General features: G+C 39.2%; 1 protein-coding gene across 1 annotated transcript in view; it reads left to right on the top strand.

Annotated features, from left to right (window-relative positions):
- The first annotated feature begins 1,819 nt into the window (after positions 1-1,819).
- The window catches only part of ANKH (ANKH inorganic pyrophosphate transport regulator), a 98,145-nt gene continuing 77,636 nt past the window's right edge, over positions 1,820-22,328 (top strand). Inside the window, exon 1 of the mRNA XM_058178792.1 lies at positions 1,820-2,871. Within this exon, the coding sequence (XP_058034775.1) occupies positions 2,776-2,871 (96 nt within the window). The 5' untranslated portion in view covers positions 1,820-2,775. The remainder of the gene's footprint in view (positions 2,872-22,328) is intronic.

The following is a 22,328-nucleotide window of genomic DNA, read 5'->3' as shown; positions in this document are numbered from 1 at the left end:
GCTCAAACTGCCCAAGGAGCTGCTGATCCAATTCTACAGAGGAATTATTGAGTCTGTCATTTGCACCTCTATAACTGTCTGGTTTGGTTCTGCAACCCAACAAGAAAAACACAGACTTCAGAGGATAATTAGAACTGCAGAAAAAATAATTGCTACCAACTTGCCTTCCATTGAGGACCTGTATACTGCACGAATCAAGAAGAGGGCCGTGAAAATATTTGCAGATCCCTCGCATCCTGGACATAAACTGTTTCAACTCCTACCCTCAAAACGACGCTATAGAGCACTGCACACCAGAACAACTAGACACAAGAACAGTTTTTTCCCGAAGGCCATCACTCTGCTAAACAAATAATTCCCTCAACACTGTCAGACTATTTACTGAATCTGCACTACTATTAATCGTTTCATAGTTCCCATCACCAATCTCTTTCCACTTATGACTGTATGACTATAACTTGTTGCTGGCAATCCTTATGATTTATATTGCTATATTGATCATCAATTGTGTTGTAAATGTTGTACCTTGATGAACGTATCTTTTCTTTTATGTACACTGAGAGCATATGCACCAAGACAAATTCCTTGTGTGTCCAATCACACTTGGCCAATAAAATTCTATTCTATTCTATTCTATTCTTCCAGTATCTGGCAATATGAATCAGTTTACTGTAAAACTTCCACTCCCACTTCATATTGTTCTTTACATTTTAAGAAAAAGCACCATAATAATTTATGTCAATTGCAAAAGCATTTCAAATTCCCTGAAGCTGCACATTTTCTTACTACAGAACTATTCCAATGCTTTCCCACCTTTTTTTTGTTCCGTAAAGCAAAACATTTATAACATGCATCTTAACAGCATCATTTGAAGAACCTATTACACAGCAATCTATCTGCTGTGAGATTTGGCTTACTGCTTTTCACTTTTTAAACCAGCTTTCTGCTCCCCCTCCCAATCATTTCCTCAGCCCTGTGACTCCACTGGCTGGGGATAAGGGGTACAGCAATTTGACAAGCTGCCAAATTGGGAAAGGCACAGATATACAGTATTGGTTCCTAGGAAGGTAGACCTGCTGTAGGAAGAAAAATCAGATCCAATTCCAAGGCAGGAATAAAATGGAGGTTGCTTAAGAAAAAAAGTTTATTGATTAGCAGAACTAACAACAGCATGCAGTTCTGGGAAAGCTTACAAATTGGTTTGATGAGTACATGGATTTTTATAGGGTTCTGAGACGCTCCTAGGAGGTTTGTGCACTGTTGGGAGCCTTGTCTCTTTTTCTATTCCAAGGGGGTGGGTGGGTTAATCCTATTATGTGCTAAAATTATGTCCTGTCCTTCTTAATCCCATCAACTGGAGCTGAAGGTATTTTATTTATGAATAGATTGGCCCAGCCTTTCTTAATGGGTACAAAATATCCATCTCTAAATTAGACTTCAGGCTTCTGCTGGAGGCTATTAAGAATGGGTTGCTTTCTGCCTTTAAGAGCATGTTTTCTCTATTTCTCCTTCGGGGAAACATTCTATCCTGCCTCTTTTAATATTAAGAATAAAGAATATTCTAATCTAGGGAGGGGGGCTTCCTACACTGTTAAGGGTCAGATGGGGTCCCCAAACCCAGAAAAGAATCGCCTTCTAGCTTCCCCCAAAGCGCGGCCTCCCGCAAACGCCGCGTTCTGGGCTGGATCCAGCGCAGCGCGTCCCTTTCACGCCCTTGAGAGTTTTCGGCCTAAGCACCTCGCTGCTGCTGCTGCTGCTGCTGCTGCTGCTGCTGCTGCGGGCGGGCAGCCTGCCTGCAACTCGACTGGTGCTGTGCTCAGGCCGCGGCGTTAGGAAGAGCAGCAGCAGCAGCGACAGAGCATTTCTCTTTCCCCTTCCACCGGCTCCTGCTTTCTCGGGGGAAAGACGCGAAGGAAGAGGAGGGAGGGAAAAAAAAAACCCCACCTCACAGAGACGAGCCTGGGTAAAGCAGGCCACGTGCTTAACGCGCCAAGGGAAAGCGGCTGGGAAAAGGAGGCGATATTTTTTTTAATTTTTTTTGGAAAGAAAGAAGAGCGGGGCGGCACGGCCTTTTCCTAGCCGGCTTTCTCCCTCCGCTAGCGGCCAAGCCGGCCCCGTTCTCCCAACCTCTTTCTGCCCTCACAGCCCCGGAAAGAAGAGGCGGCGGAGGGAAGTGCAGCGCAGATCCTGTGTGATCTCCACGTCGGGGGATGTGTGGCGGTTTCCCGCCGCTGCCACCCCCCTCCGGCTCCCATCACTTTCCGGCGGCCGACTCGCCCACCTCGGGCTGAGGCGGGGCACTCCGAGCTCGCTCAAGTGGGTGGGGTGGAGATGGTGTTTTTTTTTTCTTTCCCCTCCTTGGGATTCTGATAATGGAAAAAACGCCCGGAGATATTTCTGGCGGCGGAGGTAATGGTGCCGCCGGCGTCCCTCCTCCTCCTTTTTTTTCCACCAGCGGCAGATTATTGTGTGGGAGGAGGGCAGGAGCGGCGGTGGCGACAGGGATGGACTTGGTGTTTGGGATTTCTTGCTAAAGGGAGCAACGCAACCGCTCCGCGCACCAGACCAGAAAAGGAGGCAGACGCGAGTGGAGCCGCTGCTGATCACTGATGCCTCGCCGCCTTACTGGGGAAAGCCGGCAGCCTCCTTTTTAAAGAAGCATCCGCTTCTTCCGCCCTTCGTCGTCTTTTTCTCTCTCTCTCTCTCTCCTGCTTTCCCACCTGGTAGCTTCCCCGCTCCGGCAGATGTGTTTGGGGTCGCTGCGCAGCTGGGACTATGGTGAAATTTCCGGCGCTCACCAACTATTGGCCCCTCATTCGCTTCTTGGTCCCTTTGGGCATCACCAATATCGCCATCGACTTCGGGGAACAGGTAAAAAAAAAAAAGAAAAAAGAAAAGAAAAAACGGTGTTCAGCCCAGCAATTTCTCCTCCTTTTTGTTGTTGTTGTTGTTTTAAATTGGGGATCTGCGATTAACATCTTTAGGAGGAGAAACTACCGCGAGTTGCAAGGTTGCCAAAGAAGCGGTGCTTCGTGCCAGTCTATTTTTAGTGCTGCCTAACGCCGAGTGATGACAAAACGCAACAACCAAGCTCCTTTTTCCTGGAGAACCAGATTCGCGGCCGGCTGGCAAAAAAAAAACACCATCACCAAAAACGCCGGCTAGTTAGTTTTGAGTGTCAGGAGACCAAGCCGGTCTGTCCTTCCTAGGAGCGGAGGACGAGCCGGGGGAGGGGGGTTGGAGGACCCCTGAGATTGATTATTGAAAAACGCCCCCCCACCTCGCAAAAAAAAAAAAAAGCTGCGGGAGAGAAAATAAGAAGAAATAGCAGACCGCGCAGTGGGTGGTAGTAGTGGTGGAATTATCACGGCTAGGTTAAAACCCCGATTGCATGCAGTTCGTTATATTATCTTTAGGGGAGGCTCCCAAGGTTCAAGTACTGTTGTGTATTTGGAAGCAATATTATGTAATGCCAGGCCAAGCCGAAAAGCTGCTTGCAGCATGCAGGGAGATGAAGTTGCCTGCAATTCGATTAAACGATTGCAGCTGTATTCATTTATTGGAACGCCTGAGCTTGATGACCTCTCTGGCTTGTGGGGTATTCCTCTGGCAGGGACTATTAGGCCCAAGCCTTGATTAATTTATGGGAGTTGCTCAAGGTTTTGTTAACCTCCCCCCCCAACAGCTCATCTTTTGTTTCCTTGGAAGTAAACCCTGATTGTAATAGTTGAAAAGAGCTTACCCCCCCCCACCCACCCCAAACAATATAGAGATATTCACAGCCTAGGTTATTGATTTCTTCACACATACCCCTTCCTCAGTTCTTTGAGAGAATTAGTTGTCATTAAAGATACTGGAATTTCTTAAATGTTCACACATGGATCATATTTGTCTCCCCACCACTCATAGAGTAGAAAGCTGAGTAGTGCTGCATCCTTGCCACTGCTGATAACATGTGATAGGAAAGTAAACCGGCTCCAATTCCTGCTGCTTCAATTAATTTGCCCTTGAGTGACTGAAGATGCCATTAAATGGCATTTGGAAGGGATGTGTTTGGAGATGGGAGCTAAAAACTGTACAGAGATCTATCTTAGGAGCAAGGCCTGCCTTGCTAAGAGATCGTGGGAAGTGTGCTGTTGCTTTAAGATTGGCCACACCTGTTAGTTTCTATTGGCAAACTAAGACTTAGTAGATTTAATCGATCAGTTTGTTTGAGGACTAGCAAGTACTGGCATGCTGCAGTCAAGGTTTGTGACTTTGGACAGGCTTGTCTGCTTCTGAACTCCTGCATTGAGTGCCAACCTTTAAATATTGTCTGTGTAATAAAAGGAGAGCAAATTGCATTCTCTCAGTATTTGTATCCAACTAGGGCATCTCCTTTCGAAGATGAACTGTGCTTAACACATCTCTGATTTTAAATGTATATTTTACTACTTAGCCACTGATAAAATATAAATGTAACAAATGGATTCACGTTGTCAGCTCAATTAATCAGAACGTTGGATTACTTACACCAAGGACAGAGAACCTGCATTTTCAACAACAGGTCTTAGTGTTGCTCATCACTTGCTGTGCTGGTTGAAGTTCTCTTAGTAGTAGTTCAGCAATATTTAAAGAGCCAAAAGTTCTCTGGTACATTGCTGTTAGTTATACTCGGGTAATTACCTAAGTTTACTTGCTGCTTCATTCATGAAACTGTGCTTATTTTTGCATATCAGTATATCTTGGTTTAAGATAAATGTCAAGTGCTTGATATTAAAAATATTTGAAGTTTGATAGTCTGCTGGATAATTACATTGTTTTTACTTATGTGTATTGTAGCTAAATTGGAAAGGGCAACATAAGTAGAGTATACATTCTCTGGAGGCTTCAGGAAATTCTGAATATTTACTGGCAAACACTAAATGGGATAGACCTGTTTTGGCAGCTCTTCTTATATGTAGCTCCCAAATGGATCTTGTTGTCCTAATTTGGAAGCTACTAATGCTTATGCTTTCCCCTATATCCTCTATCCCATACAGAATATAATACACTACAGTATACACAATAATGTTCCTTAGTTAAATCTTTCAGAGTAGTAGCTACTCCACTTCTGTATTTGTTCGTAGTGTAACCCTATACATAGCTACTCAGGAGTTTGCCTGTTAGTTCACTGATTCTTGTGGATGGGAGTATAGCTTTCATGTTTGATTTGGATTAGAAACAGAAATTCATTGAGGAACTCTTGAGGAAGATCCATCCACTTGCTGGTCTGGTCTAGTTCTGGTTATGACATAGTTGTTTAAGAGTTCAGTGTCTGATTTGTAATAATTGATAATAAATATCTTTGGAATTGTAAACTGTAACATCCAAAATAAAAAAAAATCTTAATTTTAAACTGAAATGGAAGGGGAATGATCTCAATAAACATCTTTTATATGTGGTTTCTTCTACTTTGGAGTTTCAATCACATGCATACAAATAAGCAAACTTCTTTTTAAAAAAAATAACTTTCTTTTTTCTTGGAACTTAATAATTAAAAAATTACTTCCATTTGGCTGATTTTAATGTTTGGGAAGTATATGATTCCCAAATCTCTCTTGAAGTTCCTAGCTAATAAAATTTTAATGTAAATTTAAACTGTCAGTTTAAATTTCAGTCAGTTTCTGTCTAACCTGATTAAAGGTCTAGTTCTTCAAATGTCCATATGAAATCATGTGCTGGGAAGTATTTAAAAAAAGGATAGTCCTTGATTAATAGTGATTCATTTAGTGACATTTGAAGTTATGCTGTTGAACAAGGAGATTATGGCCTGTTCTCAAAGTTGCGGCCATTGCAGGATCCCCATGGTTATGTGATTGTGATTTGGGCACTTGGCAATCAACTCACAATTATGACAATTGCAGTGTCCCATGGTCATGCAATTGCCATTTGCAGCCGACTTTTGGCAAGCAAAGTCAATATGGTGAAACCAGAAGGAGGTTGCAAATGGCAATCATGTGATGTTGCGCCTAATGACCAAATTATTAAAAAGTGCAAAAATGAGGAGTAGTTATCTTACCTTCTTCTTTTCATGTCATCTTCCCACCAGATACTGAATTAAGTTAAATTCCATTTTATTTATTTTATCTTGTTCATTGCATAAAGCTTGTATTACATTTACAATTATTACTTTTCTGCTTGATAATTTCATTAGTACACAATAGCAATTAACAATATATACCTATGTCCCTGGAGTAAATTTTGTATGATTACAGCTTTTGTGTGGAGAGAAACCAGAAAATAATGGGGTGGAGTAATAATCTATTTTTTTTTCCTGGTGGATCTCTCTTTCCATGGGACCTGATAAAGAAGAATTTTGTGAGACAGTTCCGAAACTCAGGTCAACTCTTACATCAACACGTTTAGTGCCTTCCAGGAACATGAAGAGAGATGCAAAATATCTGTTGACTTAGTCTTAGAAAGTTGGGAAGCCTAAAACTGAAATCCTAAATTGTATACCTATATATACGGTAACTATGATTGCTGGCCACTGCAGTAGACATGGTCTGCTGTACAGTATATAGCTTTTTTTCCCAATACTGCAATAAAGTAACTAACCTTGCTGAGTCATGTTGTGAGTCTTCCACCAATAACAAAGTCCCAAGTAATAATTCCAGAATCTGAAGCCCTTTAGACATAGCCAAGCTAGGTACAAAGCCTGCCAGATTCCTATTTAAGGATTTTTATAATAGGCTGCTCCCAAGCAATTGAACTCACTGACATGTTGTACTTTGTCCAAATGCTGACTTCTTAACCTTCTTATCAAAGACTTCTGCCTGCTATCCAGGCTTTGGAGGAAAAAAATAGGAAGCATTGCAATTTGGATTTTCTTGCCTAGGGTCTAGTATTGCAGAAGTTAACAAAGTTTGTGCCCACCCTAAAGCTGTGCAACTATGCAGTCTTTTATGTGGAGGAAGTTTTGATGACAAATTCTTTTATTTACAATAATAAAATAAAATATCTTAGATATAAAAATAATGTCAAGTCAAATAGAAGAACAGGGAAGACAGAACTCAGTTACAGATATAAATGTCTGTACTTACTTATTACCTCTTGAATTTTGGGGGTTTGGGCTTTTGGAGTTATTGCAGAGTTTGTTGCAGAGACTATACTGGGATAGACTGGTTTGGTGAAAAGTGGTCAAAACCGGAAGACATTCGGAAATGTCTATGACGTGGCCATTTGGAAATGGGAATCCACAGGCATCCACACTAATTCATCAAAATGCTGAAATATGGGTTATGTGTCACAATATAAAGTCCAACCCTTTCATACTTGTGTACAGTATTGTGATGCAAGTAGAGCAGGGTTTGCATCATAAACACACATTTAATCATTTGCCTCTCCCCTGCCCCTGGACATCCATGTGGGAGCCACCATGAATAGGATGAGATATTCACAATAGACTCAATTAACTGCAAGAACTTGCTAAATATAGCCATGCATAATATAATGCTGAGTATATTAAGTTATACAAACATGTATATACAACTCCCAAAGGTTTTTACTTAGTGTATTGTTTAAACTGTCATTGTAGCTTGCAAATCATATATGTCACAGCATTTAAATAATTTGTAAAGTTAGAATAATTTTATAATATAGCAACATGTGAATCCATTTAATAAACAAACTAGCCTTGTGAATTCATACAAGTGTGATTTATTCAGTAAGCCATGGCTTAGCTCAAAGCGGGAATCAGTCACTGACTAATAATGAATTTAGCTGATGTCTTTTGTACTACAGGTAGTCCTCAAATTATGACCACAATTGAGACTGGAGTTTCCATCACTAAGTAATGAGGTCGTAAAATGTGATGTCATGTGACTGTGTTGCTTAGTGAGGGCAATCATGGCAGTCTCAGTTAACATTGTAACTCCAGATGTGTGAGTCATTAAGCAGAAAGCAGAGGGGATACCAGGTAAGGGACATGGAGGAGCCACAAGGAGGACTGGCATAGGCTGTGCAAGTTGGGGGAGGGTGTTATGCACAACAGCATGAGCTCAGGGAGGCCGAAGAAAGAGGATGTAGTGCTTAGGTGGGTTTCAGCAGGTTCTGACCAGTTCTGGAGAACAGGTAGCGGAAATTTTGAGTAGTTCAGAGAACTGGTAGTAAAAATTCTGACTGGCCCCACCCCCATCTATTCTTTGCCTCCCAAGTCCCAGCTGATCAGGAGAAAATGGGGATTTTGCAATAACCTTCCCCTGGATTGGGGAGAGAATGGAGATTTTGCAGTATCCTTCCCCTGCCACACCCACCAAGCCACGCCCACCAAGCGTTTATGGGTGAGCTGGAGAAAGAATACAATTTTATCTGATTGTTGTATACTGCCCAACAATGGTGAGATGGGCTGCTATATTTTCAAGCAATTTTCAGACATTTCAGACAAATGGGCATGGAGTTGGACTGGAAGACCTCTAAAGTTCCTTCCAACTCTGATGTTCTGTGTTTTATAAATTTGATTAATAAATTTTAAAAAGCACTGCCCCTCTGGGCTTTCTGGCGTATCATGGCTCTGGAGCTGCAAGAAGCCTGTGAGTTGCATCCCAGGAGGAGGCTCATATCCAGCCTGGACCAGGAGCATAGAGCAAAGAGGCTTCTTAGTGCATTGTTACAAGAAGCCCCTAAACTGAAGTGCAAAGCCTAGCATGAATATGATAATAAAACTGATATATTCTCATTGCAGGAGTTTCAAGATTTTGTCTCCCCTAAAATAGAAATATGAAACCTTTCTGTGTTAATGTGCAACTAGTCTCTGGATTACATTTGATTTGCTATGCTTGAACTTGCTAAATAGTAATGGTACATTTTATTATTGAGTCTTCTAAAAGTAAAGGGGTGCAATTGATACACATGGCATTAGGCCTTGGATAGAAAAAGAGATTGCTTTGTTACATTGATTGATCCAAACTGCTGTGGATATTAGGAAATGAGCCATTTCTCTAGTTTGGCTACAGTCATTCTTTTTTAGGAGAAACATTGCGGTTTCCTTGTAGACATTTTGTTCAATCATAAACCTTTAGCGCAGCCCCTTTTTTTCTGTCAGTTTTGAAAGCTCTTTCTTCTAAGCCTGTCCCAACTTCCTTTTGGATACCTGCTTCTTCTACCTAACCTGGGTCCATTTGTGACATAAGTAAATAAAAGCCTAGCTTTAATTATGCAAGTGAATGCTGGAACATTGGGTGTTTATGTGCGTTATTGCAGACTGCTTTTGTACTTAAGGATTATACAAATTCTTTAAACCATCAAAGATAAATAAAATCACCTTCTTGTGACAGTAGGTTTCTTCTAAATGCCATAGATTGGACAAATGCCAGAACATTTGTCCAATCTATGTTGTTCTTTTTATGTGTATTCCAGAACTATTTCAATGATGTATCCTGTACCTGAATTAGCAGGAGTTTTTAGTATCTGGGCTTTTTGACATACAGGAAGCTCTATTATTATTAATTTGCCCCTGTTAGTATCAGTTGGCATTGGTATTTCTTTGGAAGTTTCAAGTTATTTGGTCTTGTGATAGATGAGCATTTACACCAATAGTAGTAGAAGTCTAACTTAGAAGAAAGCATTGGATGCATAACTGATTTCTTTAGTGATATAAACTATACTGTAGGCCAAAGTCAAGGCCCTTTTATATCAGGGTTTTCAGGGAAGAATTGAAGATTAGGAGGACTCATTTTTTTGCAAAATGTTTAACAGATGCAATGCTGAAAATTTTAATTTCCTTTTGATTGTTAGTTTATCAATCTAATCCTTCCAATTCAATTAGCATTTATGAAAATTTCCAGTATTCCAGAAAAAGTAATATCTAATGTTATTTTTTCATTCACAAAATTTGATCAAGTTAGAGACTTTTCTACTCATCTATTGAAATTTGTTCTGGAGCTTGAGGAATTAGTTGGGAGCTGGAATCAGAGGAAGAAACTGTTAAAACAATGACAACAGCAGCAAACACCATTTACCTGAGCCTTCCACAAATGGAAAGACTTTCCAATTAAATAAGAACACAGTCAGATGTGTTGCAGGTATACTGAAGAGCTGAGATTACTTGAACATTGTGTTACCCAACATTTTAATTCAATGCTGTGCTTGTTCAACTCCATGGGAACAGAGAGGGGAAGAACTTGCAGGGGAAATTTAAGTAGTATCTGCACATTTTTTTGCAAATTTATATTCTTTTCAGTAGGGCTCACCTGTGATTTTGATGCTTGGTTAAAGTTGAGAACAATTACAGTAAAAGTTTTAGTGAGTTGTTAGCACATTTCCCTATTATTTCTTTTGGAGTTGCCATAATCTCATTAGCATATTCATTTGGGATTTTTCTTTAAAAAATATTCCTTTATGCCTTTAAGATGTTTACATGAGAAATGCTCTAAAGATACTGTTCTGGCAACAGTTGCTTATATGTTATCTTACGGTAGATACAAGAGAACGATGTTGATTTGGCTTATGAACAATGCTTTGCTGAATTATACTATTTAATGGTTTACTTTTTAATGAAATAATTAGATTTCTACAAGAATATTTCAGCAGGATATTAACACCTTGATCTCTAGATAGCCATGTGGGTTCACAGAGTAGCTTACAAGACTAATAATTATTTTGCAGTTGAACTGCATCAGAAATCATACCAGAATACTGATGATTTTTTTGCTGATATCCTCCAGGCAACTGCAAGGGAAAGGAGATGCCTTCTCAGAAGTCCCTTCCTCTCTAGTGAACATAGTCCATACTAAACCATTGTCACTTCTTTGGGCATATCACTGGTAGAGGTTTTTACCAGGATAGGGTACAGCTGATAGGGGCAAATTGACCTCTCTCCTGATGCCATTGCTGCTTTCTTTTTCTTCTCTTGCTACTGGAAAAAAGGAATTTCTATTAAATGGGGGCTGCAGTTTGCAAAATGGTAATGTGTCATTCCTATGTATCCGGGAGCTGTTACTGCTAACTGGTGAACATCCACAAAGATTTCTTTGTCTCAACCATTTCTTCTCCTTACACAGCACATTTATCTCTTTGGAATCTGCAGCTTTTCTACCACAGTTAAAGACCCTCTCAATTTAAAACGTGGATGGCAAAAGGTGAAGTCCAGTATGGTGATCATTAACCCATTAATAGACCTCTTCTAAATCAATGCCTGAAGTCTCTCTTGAATATAATCTAAATGCAGCCATGTATATAGTTCATGGCAGAGAGTTGCATAAAATAGCGTGTTTTATAAATAATGATTTCTTTTGTCTTAGCCATATTTCATTTGTATTTTTGCTGTCTGATTTTCAAAAGGCTTGTGTGTGTCATAGGTTAGAACTCTATATTTCTCTCTCATAGTTTTTACTTGTCAGCATTATTTCCAGAGGGGATTGCTACTTTAGTCTGTTGCAGTGAAAACTGCCAACAGTGTAGCACTCTGCAAACAAACCTGTTGGCTCTGTTTTAGTTAAGATCATGGAGCATTTTAAAGATATTTTTTGTTTGCATATTCCAAATGTTTGTAATACATAATTCCTTTTAAGCCGCTCCTTCCTGTTACTGCTCTGAAAAGAAAGACTGTGGATTAGACAAGAGATGTGTTTAATGTTCATCCACCATCACTTGGATGCTGCTTCCCACAGCTCTTTTTCCACTAGTAGTAATCTGGGAGCCAGGGTCATTTTACCCATCATTTCTTCACAGCTGATCATCCTTGCTAGTTTGCAACCGAAGAGAGCAGACAAGACCAGCTGAAATATATCAAAATCATGTTGTTTCAGGCATGAGGGTCTAACATGACACAAAACCAAGCAGGCTTCCTTAGGCAGCAGATTCTAAATAGCATGGAAAGGCAACAAATCATTTGTTATTTAATTTATTTGTACTGGATTTTTACTATCAGACCTGGGGAGAGGTTTTTTCAGATTGATGTCTTGGCTTTGGGGGCATTGTCTTCCTTGACTGGGAGAAGGATGGCATTGCTGCTTTGCCTCCATTAGCACAAAATCTTGGCTAGCCTTAAAGAGCATAGAGTACTGTTATGCCTCTTTCTGATATCTAGGTTTCTTCCTTTGTCTCACATGATTGATTGCATTCTCCATAATTGTCAGCGGTGTATTGATTGGGAAAGGCACTGGACAGACCGCACAGCTTTTGCTTTTGTAATTATGGCTGGCTGTACTCTTTCCCTGCCTCTGAAGTTCTCCAAATGTGGAGCTTCCTACTAAGATGGCCTTTATTTTTCTTGTCATATTTAACCTAAGTAGTTTTCTGCTACAGCTATGGAACTGTTGCCCTTTGACCTTTCTTTCAGTTACTGAACCAAGGGCCTAGAGGTCAACTCTGTTTCAAACTCCCTGAAAGTATGCCAGCTGGAGCAACAGTAAAAGTAGAATGTGAGCAAATTCTGGGTTATATTGAAGCAGCAAACACTTCTAGTGGCTTAAATTAGGTAGAGAAATCTCACCTGAAATGTAGGGCTGGTGCAGCTTTAATGATGAAAAGAAGACAAAATGTAGATATACCAGAATTGAATGGGGAAGATGTGTGGGAGTGGGAGAACAAGGAATATGTTAAATTTTAATATACCATACCTTTGCCCCAAAGTTTAATATAACTTTGGGGCTTTGTAGAATTATTACACTGTCTGAACAACTAAATTTTTAATGTGTAATTCTATGAATGACCTATTATATCAGTCCTGCACAGTTAGGGACTTACTCATCTTAAACCCAGCCATTACAGATGCAGCAGAGACTAGATAAGCACTGTGGTTTTATTGCTTATAAGGATTTCCAGGAATAGAACGGTTGTCAAATATTTCACAAGTACAGAGTGGTGGATAGCATTTGAAGTTCAGAAGGTACAAGATGTACTGGCTTGCTTTTATTCTAAGGGAATTGTTAGGTGTAATGATTCTGGCTGTCTTCCTTCTCTATTTTACATGGCCTCCCAAGATTTGCATTCCAGCATTAGAAACCGAAGTATATAACTATCAAATCCATTTTTAAACCTTATTAGTATTTACCCCTTGTAAATATTTTTAAAGCAGCTTTTTCCAACTTGGTACATTCCAAATATACTGCAGTGCAATACTCAATTCTCTTCCCAGGAAGTCCAAAACTAACAAATCTATAGAGTACCATGTTGATTAACTCTTTTCCGTTCCGCTTTGTATTTATAATGATTAATTAACTAATTATTGTTAATAATTATTAACTTAACTCTTATTGTTTGTGATATTTTGTTGATAATCGCTTTAAATATACATAGAAGATCATCTCTTTAGAGCTTGATAAACAACAGTCAGCCTTTAGATTTTACCTTTCGGTTTAGGGGAAGGCTAGTACTCTTTAAAATGTTTTCTAGAATATATTTTATATGGAATTCCACACAATAGAAGAGTATATTTGTAGTTCAGGATTGTGGAGTCCTTGGTATTCTCTGAGCTTGGTTGTTTTCTTCCAGATGTTTCATTACCAAACTCAGTAACATTACCAAGCTAGAACTCATCTACCATCCGATCCAAATGTCTTGGGGGATCAGCACCATCTGTTAATGAGTTGCAAAAGGCTAACAGGTGCCATTCAAGTCTCCGAGGGGATGCTGTTCCATAGGGTAGGCACTACCACTGAAGAAGGCATGACTCCGGGAGTTTCTGGGCATGCTGCAGAACCCATCAATTAAAAAGTGTGAGCTGATAGGGACTAGAAGATGGACCATTTCTGCAGTACCCCATACTTTTTATTTATTTATTTATTTGTCATAACATCATACATAGGCACAAGCTTGAAGCAACAGTAGGACAGGAACGGTAGGCACGTTTGTGCTCTTATGCACGCCCCTTATAGACCTCTTAGGAAAGGGGTGAGGTCAATAGTAGACAGTTTTTGGTTGAAGCTTTGGGGACTTTGAGAAGAGACCACAGAGTCAGGTAGTGTATTCCAAGCATTAACAACTCTGTTACAGAAGTCATATTTTCTGCAATCAAGATTGGAGCGGTGTGTGAATCTCTGTGGAATATCCTCCCCTCAGAGCAGGCCTGTCAAATTGGCACCCTCTGGGTTGGATACAGCCCAGACAGCCCACACCCACCCCGGCTCTGCAAAGGCAAAAAACATCTTTAGGTGTTAGAATGGCCCCATCCCTGTTAGCCTTTCGTAAACTTTTCTAAAATCTTGGCTGTGATCCCGATCCTGGGGTTCTGAATGTATTAAGGGTCCCGTTTCTTGGCTTTATTGTTACTGGCTAACTATCTTGGCTGCTATGTATATTTATTTTGGATTTTTAAAAACTAAAAATTTTCATTTTAAAAAAATGTTTGTTGTTTTAATTGTAGCATATATTATTTTTCATTGTATACATCACAGAGTGATTGATTGAGATGGGCAGCTACAGAACCTGGATGGATGGATGGATGAACAAATGAACAAACAAACAAACAAACAAATAAATAAATAAAATAACATTGCTTAATAGATAACCCAGAGCATGCCCTCTCTATTAAGTCTGGTTGCACAAGTAGCTTGGCCCTTTGCCATGAAGGCCTTTATAGGTGACAACCAGACCTTGATTTGTACCCGGAAGGCTACTGACAGACAGTGCAGCTTGTGGGATCAGTGATGTTTTATGCATGTAATGAGGAATGCCAAATGTAAAATGACTGTATAGAGTCAAATATGTGTTGCATTTGTAAATACATTATTTCATATATTATCTCAACTTTGAGACAAGATTTATTATTTTCAGATGATCATATTCTTTTAAATATATAGCTATTTTTAAGGAATTTGCACCTGGGCAAATAATTCTGTGTCCTACTTATAGCTAAAAGAGTTATTCTTCAGTAGTAGAAAGGTAATTATATGGCTCCAGTTTACAGCATTGACATTATTTCCACTTATGAACTTAAATTCATAGATTTATTATAATGAAATATGACTACCATTCATTAAAATGCTTCTGTAGAACTTATATACTGTTTCTGTAAATATATGTCCTATATTTTAAGTGCTCTTTGATAATTTCGTGCATTGTTTATTTTTCTTTCTCCTTTTGGTGTTCAATGAAAGTAATTCAATAATGATGTTAATAATAATTTATTATGTTTTTAAATTATTCCAGAAGTGAAGGTTATTTTAGTGGTTCTACATACTTACTAGTACATGAATATAAAACAAAATAACAGTCATATATCACCTCCAAAGAGTTGCATGTCCCATTTGCTTTTAAGCTGCTTGAAATATGCAATCCATGGAAATTTTTCTTGCACAATACTCTGTGTTGCTACACATAAGGCCTCTTTACTCAAGTTCTGATAAATGTGTCTTTAAATGAGAAAATTATAACTACATTGATATTATTTATAACCTTTGAGTTTGAAAGCTTTCCTCATATTTTTGGTCTTTTCTTTCTGTCCACTAAAGCATAACGACTTTTCTACATCTGCTGTCTTGTTTTCTTTAAAGAGTTTGAGAGATACTGTGAATGGTCCCATTGGTTAGGCTCAATTCCAGCATTGTAACCTAGTCTTAAAAATGATAATAAAGGAAAGGTTGTACAGGCTGAAAAGATTATCAGATTTTCCCCCAAATGGCAAAAAGGATCTAGTTTTGAAGATTCTTCTGAAATGAGATCACTACATGTCTCTTGCAAGTTATATTGTATGTGTTGGGCAATTATAACTCATTGAAAGGGATCAGTATATACAAGATTCCCAGAATGTAAGTGCTATATTGCAATGTATTTTTCTCCGGAATTATGGGTGAAAATTTTAAAAAGGGGGCAATAATCAAGAAAAGGAGGGGGGAAAGAATAATGAGTGCACAGCCTCTCCCTTTTTTCATTATTTTGTTCATTATTTTTAAAATTGCCCAAATCCAAAATTCTTTTAATAAACTAAATAGAAACCCAAAACAAAACAAAACAACTCCTAGGCTGCTCAGTAGTTAAAAATATATTTCCACATCTTCCATAGAGAAAGAAGGTTAAAAGATGCTCTGTCCCATATCGTTGGCCAGAGGCACCTGCAGAAAAACTGAAGTCATTCAGAACCATGACTTCTAGGAAGCTAAACATAAGGAGCACATGTTCTATCTGGTAACCTACTTCCAGAACTTAAGGGAAAATTTTGAATGTCATCAAGAATAGGCAATGAGTGCATTTTCAAGGTTTAGCATTATAGGATTGAACTTGGCTTAGCTCAGTTAACAGCCCAGCTGTCTTATTTTGGATTAATAATATTTTTGAATTGTTTTCAAAGACATTCTGTATGATACAGTGCTCTGAGTCAAATGAGAGTTTAGTAGAGTGTGAATGGCTGTCACAAGGCTATCTTTGTTCACATGAGTTCACTGCTCATGGTCACTGCTCATGTTCACTGCTATATCAATGTGAGTTGATAAAAGGGTTCTGAGCAACCAAAGCCACCTATAGTGATAATCATGAATTTCAAAAAGGAGCCTTGAACTTAATCTGTTTCACAACTGCCTTACTTGTATTAGCTGAAAACAAAAGATGAAATAGACACAGGCCTTGAAGAGGCCTCAGGCAAGATATTTTGAGGTAACCCAATACCTTCTCTTTTCCTCTTTCTTGGTCTCAAGATAATTAAAAAATGCAGTTGCTGAAATGCTTTAGTGAAGATCTTTGACAGCTCAAAGAGCCAAAACTGGTTTAAGTGTGGGCTTGCCTTGGAAGTTGATATACTACAATTGGAGGAATAGTTGGAAACCCTGATAAAGTTTGAGAAAGGAAGTGGGATAACCCATTGCCTTTAAATTAAAGCAGAGGCAGCTATTTTAATCTCCAGCCTTTTTTGTGCTTGGTAGTCTCAGCAAACATAATAATAGTAGAATAATATACCCTATGTCCTCCTACAGTTTAATTTTGATAAGGCCAGCTAACCTAAATGGCTAGAACCTGAAGCAATTATCAGTATAGCAATAGCACTTATATACTGTACCAGAGACGTGGTGGCTCAGTGGCTAAGACACTGAGCTTGTCGATTGAAAGGTCGACAGTTTAGCTGTTCGAATCCCTAGTGCTGTGTAATGGGGAGAGCTCCCGTTACTTGTCACAGCTTCTGCCAACCTAGCAGTTCGAAAACACATAAGAAATGCAAGTAGAAAAATAGGGACCACCTTTGGTGGGAAGGTAACAGCGTTCTATGCGCCTTTGGCATTTAGTCATGCCAGCCACATGACCATGGAGACACCTTCAGACAGCACTGGCTCTTCGGCTTTGAAATGGAGATGAGCACTGCCCCCTAGGATCAGGAACGACTAACACATATGTGCGAGGGGAATCTTTACCTTTACTTTTACTGTACCAGTAGCAATAGCACTTATATACAGCTTCATAGTGTTTTACAGCCCTCTCTAAGCATTTTATAGATTCAGCATATTTCCCCCAACAATCTGGGTCCTTATTTTACCGACCTCAGAAGGATGGAAGGCTGAGTCAACCTTGAGCTGGTCAGAATTTAACTGCTGGCAGCGGCAGAGTCAGCTTGCAATACTGCACTGTGCCACATGGCTCTTTTTTTTAATTTAAGGAAATGATGAGCACAGGTGAGTGGACCTAAAAAGCAGCAGTGCCAATATATTTACCCACCAATGTTTTAAGACATAATGTAGATATGCATTATGTTTTGTATCACAACCATGGTCTGCTATTAGAGAAAGTTGTTAAATGAGGTATGGGGGGGGAGTTTGGCTTTGGGAATTCTTTCCAATGTCTTACAAAGCAGATCCTCTCAGTCATAAAACTGCTTAAACTGGGCAGACTGGTTTCTGGATTATGGATTTGAGAAATCCTGGGGTAATCTTCTGTTATATTTCTATCTAGTAACATCTAAAATTGACGGTGAAGTACACTGTTACGTGGGTTTGTTTTTAGAGATTGTTGAAAATTGGTAATGTGTGGTAAAATTGTAGAATGTAAACAGCATTTTTTTGTAGAAAATTTGTTTTTGTATTTGACGGTCTGGCTATCAATGTTATTTCTCAGTGCTGACACTACCTTTCACCTTGTGCCAACATTTCTGTTTTGCTGGGAAATACATGTTTATTTTCATTCTTTTTACCATTCTTTTTGAAAAGTCTTATCATGTCTTCTCTTATAATATTTTTATCTGTTGGAAATCTTTACGAAGGCCCATATAATATGTTTTTTAAAACTAACACATAAATGGCAGCATGAAAGAGGTCTCTTACTGTTTTCTTGTGCAGTCCTATTGGAGAACATCAGATGCAGGAAGGCTGTTTTTGCTAGAAAGCTGTGTGTTCCCAGTCCTCTATGTGTTTTTATTCTCATATTTGAGGCATATGGATCAAGCTGGACAGCTCCATCAAGCTTCTTTTTTCAAAACATCTAAATCCTAAAACATAGCATGATTGCCTAATATTAGTACTTCACAAAGCCAACCACATTCATTGTTAGCAGGAAATTGTTTCTGCCTCTCTTATTCACTTAGCTACATTTGTATAATGAACATCTTTCCAAAGGATTGGATTTTTCATTTCAATTTTCAATGAAAGACAGCAAGATAACAAACATTTTAAACAATAGTAATAATTTTGTAGTTGCTTACATTAGCTGTTTCCCCATAAACACCGTTTCAAGGGATGATCTCAGATAAAGCCGTTCTAATTCTTAAGGCTAATTATCATGCCTTAAGTTATTGATATGATTCTACTCTGTTTAGAGAAGAATTGGCTTTATTTACAACCTCTTTCACCTAAAGCTCTTATGCAGACATTAAATATTTCACAAGTTCCTATGTGACTTATGCAAGTTTCTACATTATGAACTGATGCTTTAAATAGAGGTTAATCAAATTAATGTAATTGCTTGTTAGCTTTGGTGAGGACACAGTACTTTAAAAAAAAAAGTTACAATATAATTATAGTATATGTTGGCTCCAGTTTAAGAAGTCAAAGTAGAACTATGGAAAAAATTAATTTAGTCGGAGCTTCCCAAATGTAATTAGGACTTCCACATCCTCACTAGTATAAATTATGGCTTGTTCACTGCAGATGCTGGTTTTTTTATTTATAAATATAGATAAAAGACTTCAGGCTGAGATTTATGCTACCTTGCAGAGGTATGAAGGCCATAGCTAAGGAAAATTAAGGTTTACATATTTATCTAGGCCTTGGTGAATGGCTTTTTAATACCAAAAGATGAGGCTTGTTTCATGTTAATTACAGAATCTTCAGTGGGCTAAAAATAAAGTTTTACTGTACTTTGTTTAGTGCAGATTAAAAAGGAAAAAAAAAGAATATAGCAAAGAAAAATGTATAAAGAAATTACTACCTCCTTTGTCACAAGTGCAAATAATTTTAACAACTTGTCACTTTCTCTTAAAGTACAGTAAATGATCCTTTTGTCCCATATCTTAACATCTAATTGAGCTTTTCCCAGATTGTTCATAGACTGTCATTTTTAAAACCACTTTGGATCTCTCTCATTCTTACCCAGTAAAACTTATTATTTTCTCTTGACATTTGAACACAGTCTATTTATAATGACAGAGACTTTTAAGATTAAAAGATTTTCTTCATTCTAGTTAATCAAATTTATGTCTTCTTCTTTAATTATAATCTCCCTTCTGGTTCCCTCTAGTGTCCAGTATTCAAATTCTCATCTTATAATGTTGTCTTTTACCATAACTATTCAAAACAGCAGCATTTCCCCATGGGTAGGATTCTTATTAATTTCAAAATCTTATTTCAAACATTATTCATTTAGAAAATCAATATTCTAACTTCCCATTTTCTGTATATTTATGAAAATAATTTTTATGTCTTAAACTTATCTTTAAAACTCCTTTCACTAAGAATTCAAGGAACCTCACTCAATGCATATTGTAAAACCTGTCAGTCCAAAAGTTCCTAATAGTTGATAAGTTCTTAAAAAGCAATTGCCAAAAGTGATTAAGAAATGAGACTCAGTAGAATTTTATGCCCATAAGATTACAAGTGTGAGCTTAATGGATTCCTTCAACTCCCAGCCGCTTAACCCACAAGCTAAGTGTAGAAACCTCAGCTCCTGTAATTTACTCCTGAGGAACAGCTGTCCAGGGAACAAATGGGCAATCATATGATCTCTCCTTTTTCCGGAAAGACTTGGCCACCCAGAAACCACTGTCTGGAATCTCAACACAATGTCATATTTGCTCCTTCGGGGATGACTGACTTACCATGAATCCTCATCAGAAGTCCCAAAAGTGAGTGAAAATATTATGATGGATTTAGTAAATTAAGAGATTAGTGTGGCATTAACCAATATGTGTAATTGTTGATTGATCTTAAAATTTTCCATTCATTGCACCAAGTGTTGGTAGACCAACACTTTTTGAGAGTAATTCCAAGAGTAAATGAAGTGAATCTGATTCTACACAATGCCTAGAACATCTTTGTACTGCCCAGATATTTCCATTGAAATATTTCTTTATACAATTGTCTTTTCTAAATCATTCCGTATATTTAACAAGAGCAAGAACACAGTATCATATAAGGTAGTCCAATTACTCTTCTTAATAGCCTATCTTTGCCTTGGGGAGATGAGAGGGAAAGGTACTATGTCCATGGCTGAATGGGAAAATCTTTTTCTAAAACCATGGGAAAGGAAGGAGGGGAAAAAATGCTGTCAGCTTGAAAGAATTCCTTAAATCAAGCAGCTCAAACACTGCTTAAAAAAACAGTACCCTAGTCATCACATTTTCAGAACAAAAGCTTCTCCTATGCGCTGCTTAGAGAGTCCAAGCAATAGGAGTTAACTTTGTCTGATTGGCCAGAGACCGAGTTGGAATTTGTTTAGCCACTCCTCCTCCTTCCTGTTTCATGGATCTCATGAACCTATCAATATCCTGTCCCTGGAGGATCCCTCCAGACAGGATCTCCCTCAGCCAGGGGGACGTTCTACACCCGGAACTTCAATGGTTTTAACTGGCAGTCTGGCACTTGAAAGGGAGATCGTGAAGAAGGACTGATTTTCTAGAAAGGTCATCTTTACCATCCTAGCTTCTAGATGTTCATCGACAACCCGCATATAGGATGCCACGTGGAACTCCTTTTGCTGCTGCTGCACCAGAAAGGGACGAGCCCCAACATCGGCTTCCATCCCTCAGATATTAGACTTCCTTCAAGAGGGGCTAGATTCAGGATTAGCCACAAATACCCTCCGCAGACAAGTAGCTGCCTTAGCAACCATTTTGTCCTGGGAAGGAGCTTCAACCCTCACTCAACCTGAGGATTCGTAGCTTCCTAAAAGTGGCTTTCAATCTACGACCTCCACCTGTTCACAGATACCCTTCTTGGGATCTGTCACTTGTATTACAGGCACTCACGTCCTCTCTGTTTGAACCGTTGAGTTCCACCAGTCTCAGACTTCTGACCTTTAAGGTCGCCTTTTTCATTGCTATCGCATCTGGTCGGCAAATTTTTGAACTGGTAGCTCTCTGTGTGAGAAAGGATTTGTGTATCATCTCTCCTAATAGAGTTATCCTTCGCCTGGACCCGATGTTCATTCCAAAAATCAACTCCTGGTTTCACCGGGCCCAGGAAGTCATCTTACCAGTTTTTTGTCCAAACCCCAAACATCCCAGGGAATGACGGTGGCACTTCCTAGATGTTCGCAGAGTTCTGTGTACATACATCTCCAGGACGGCACCATTCAGGAAGACAGAGACATTATTCGTCTCTTTTTCAGCCCAGGTCCCTGGGCACGAAGGTGACTCCATCCACCATCGGTCGCTGGCTCAAGGCCTGTATTTCTGTGGCTTATGATCATCAGGCCTGACCACAACTGGATGCATTACAGCCATTCTACAAGAAGTGCAGCCATGATGGTGGCTTGGGCCACTCAAGCTTCTATACTAGAAATCTGCAGGACAGCCACTTGGCCCTTGCCTTCTCCCTTCATCAGAAACTCTAAGCTTGACATGTTTGCTTCAGCCAAGGTGGCTTTTGAGAGAAGGATCTTACAACAGGTTCTTCCCTGGACGTTTCTGCTCCCCACCCTAGGGCTACTTAGCTTGGCATATCTCATTGTTTGGGCTCTCTAAGCAGCGCACAGTCAAAGTAATATTGCTCTTACCTGAACGTTTGTTCTATGTGCGCTGCATGAGAGTCCAACCCTTACCTATTTGCGTAGGGGATCCAGGGTCCAGGAGAGAGAGTGTTTTTTCATTACAGGTTACATCTTCTCCAGATCCAGACCATCATTAACAAACTGGAGCTAAACAGGAAGGAGGAGGAATGGCTAAACAAATTCCAACTCAGTCTCTGGCCAATCTGACAAAGTTAACACCCATTGCTTGGACTCTCATGCAGCGT

Source organism: Ahaetulla prasina, chromosome 3, assembly GCF_028640845.1.
Source record: "Ahaetulla prasina isolate Xishuangbanna chromosome 3, ASM2864084v1, whole genome shotgun sequence".
Lineage (NCBI taxonomy): Eukaryota > Metazoa > Chordata > Lepidosauria > Squamata > Colubridae > Ahaetulla > Ahaetulla prasina.
The sequence above is the reverse complement of the archived record's forward strand: the minus strand, read 5'-3'. Positions and strand labels throughout refer to the sequence as shown.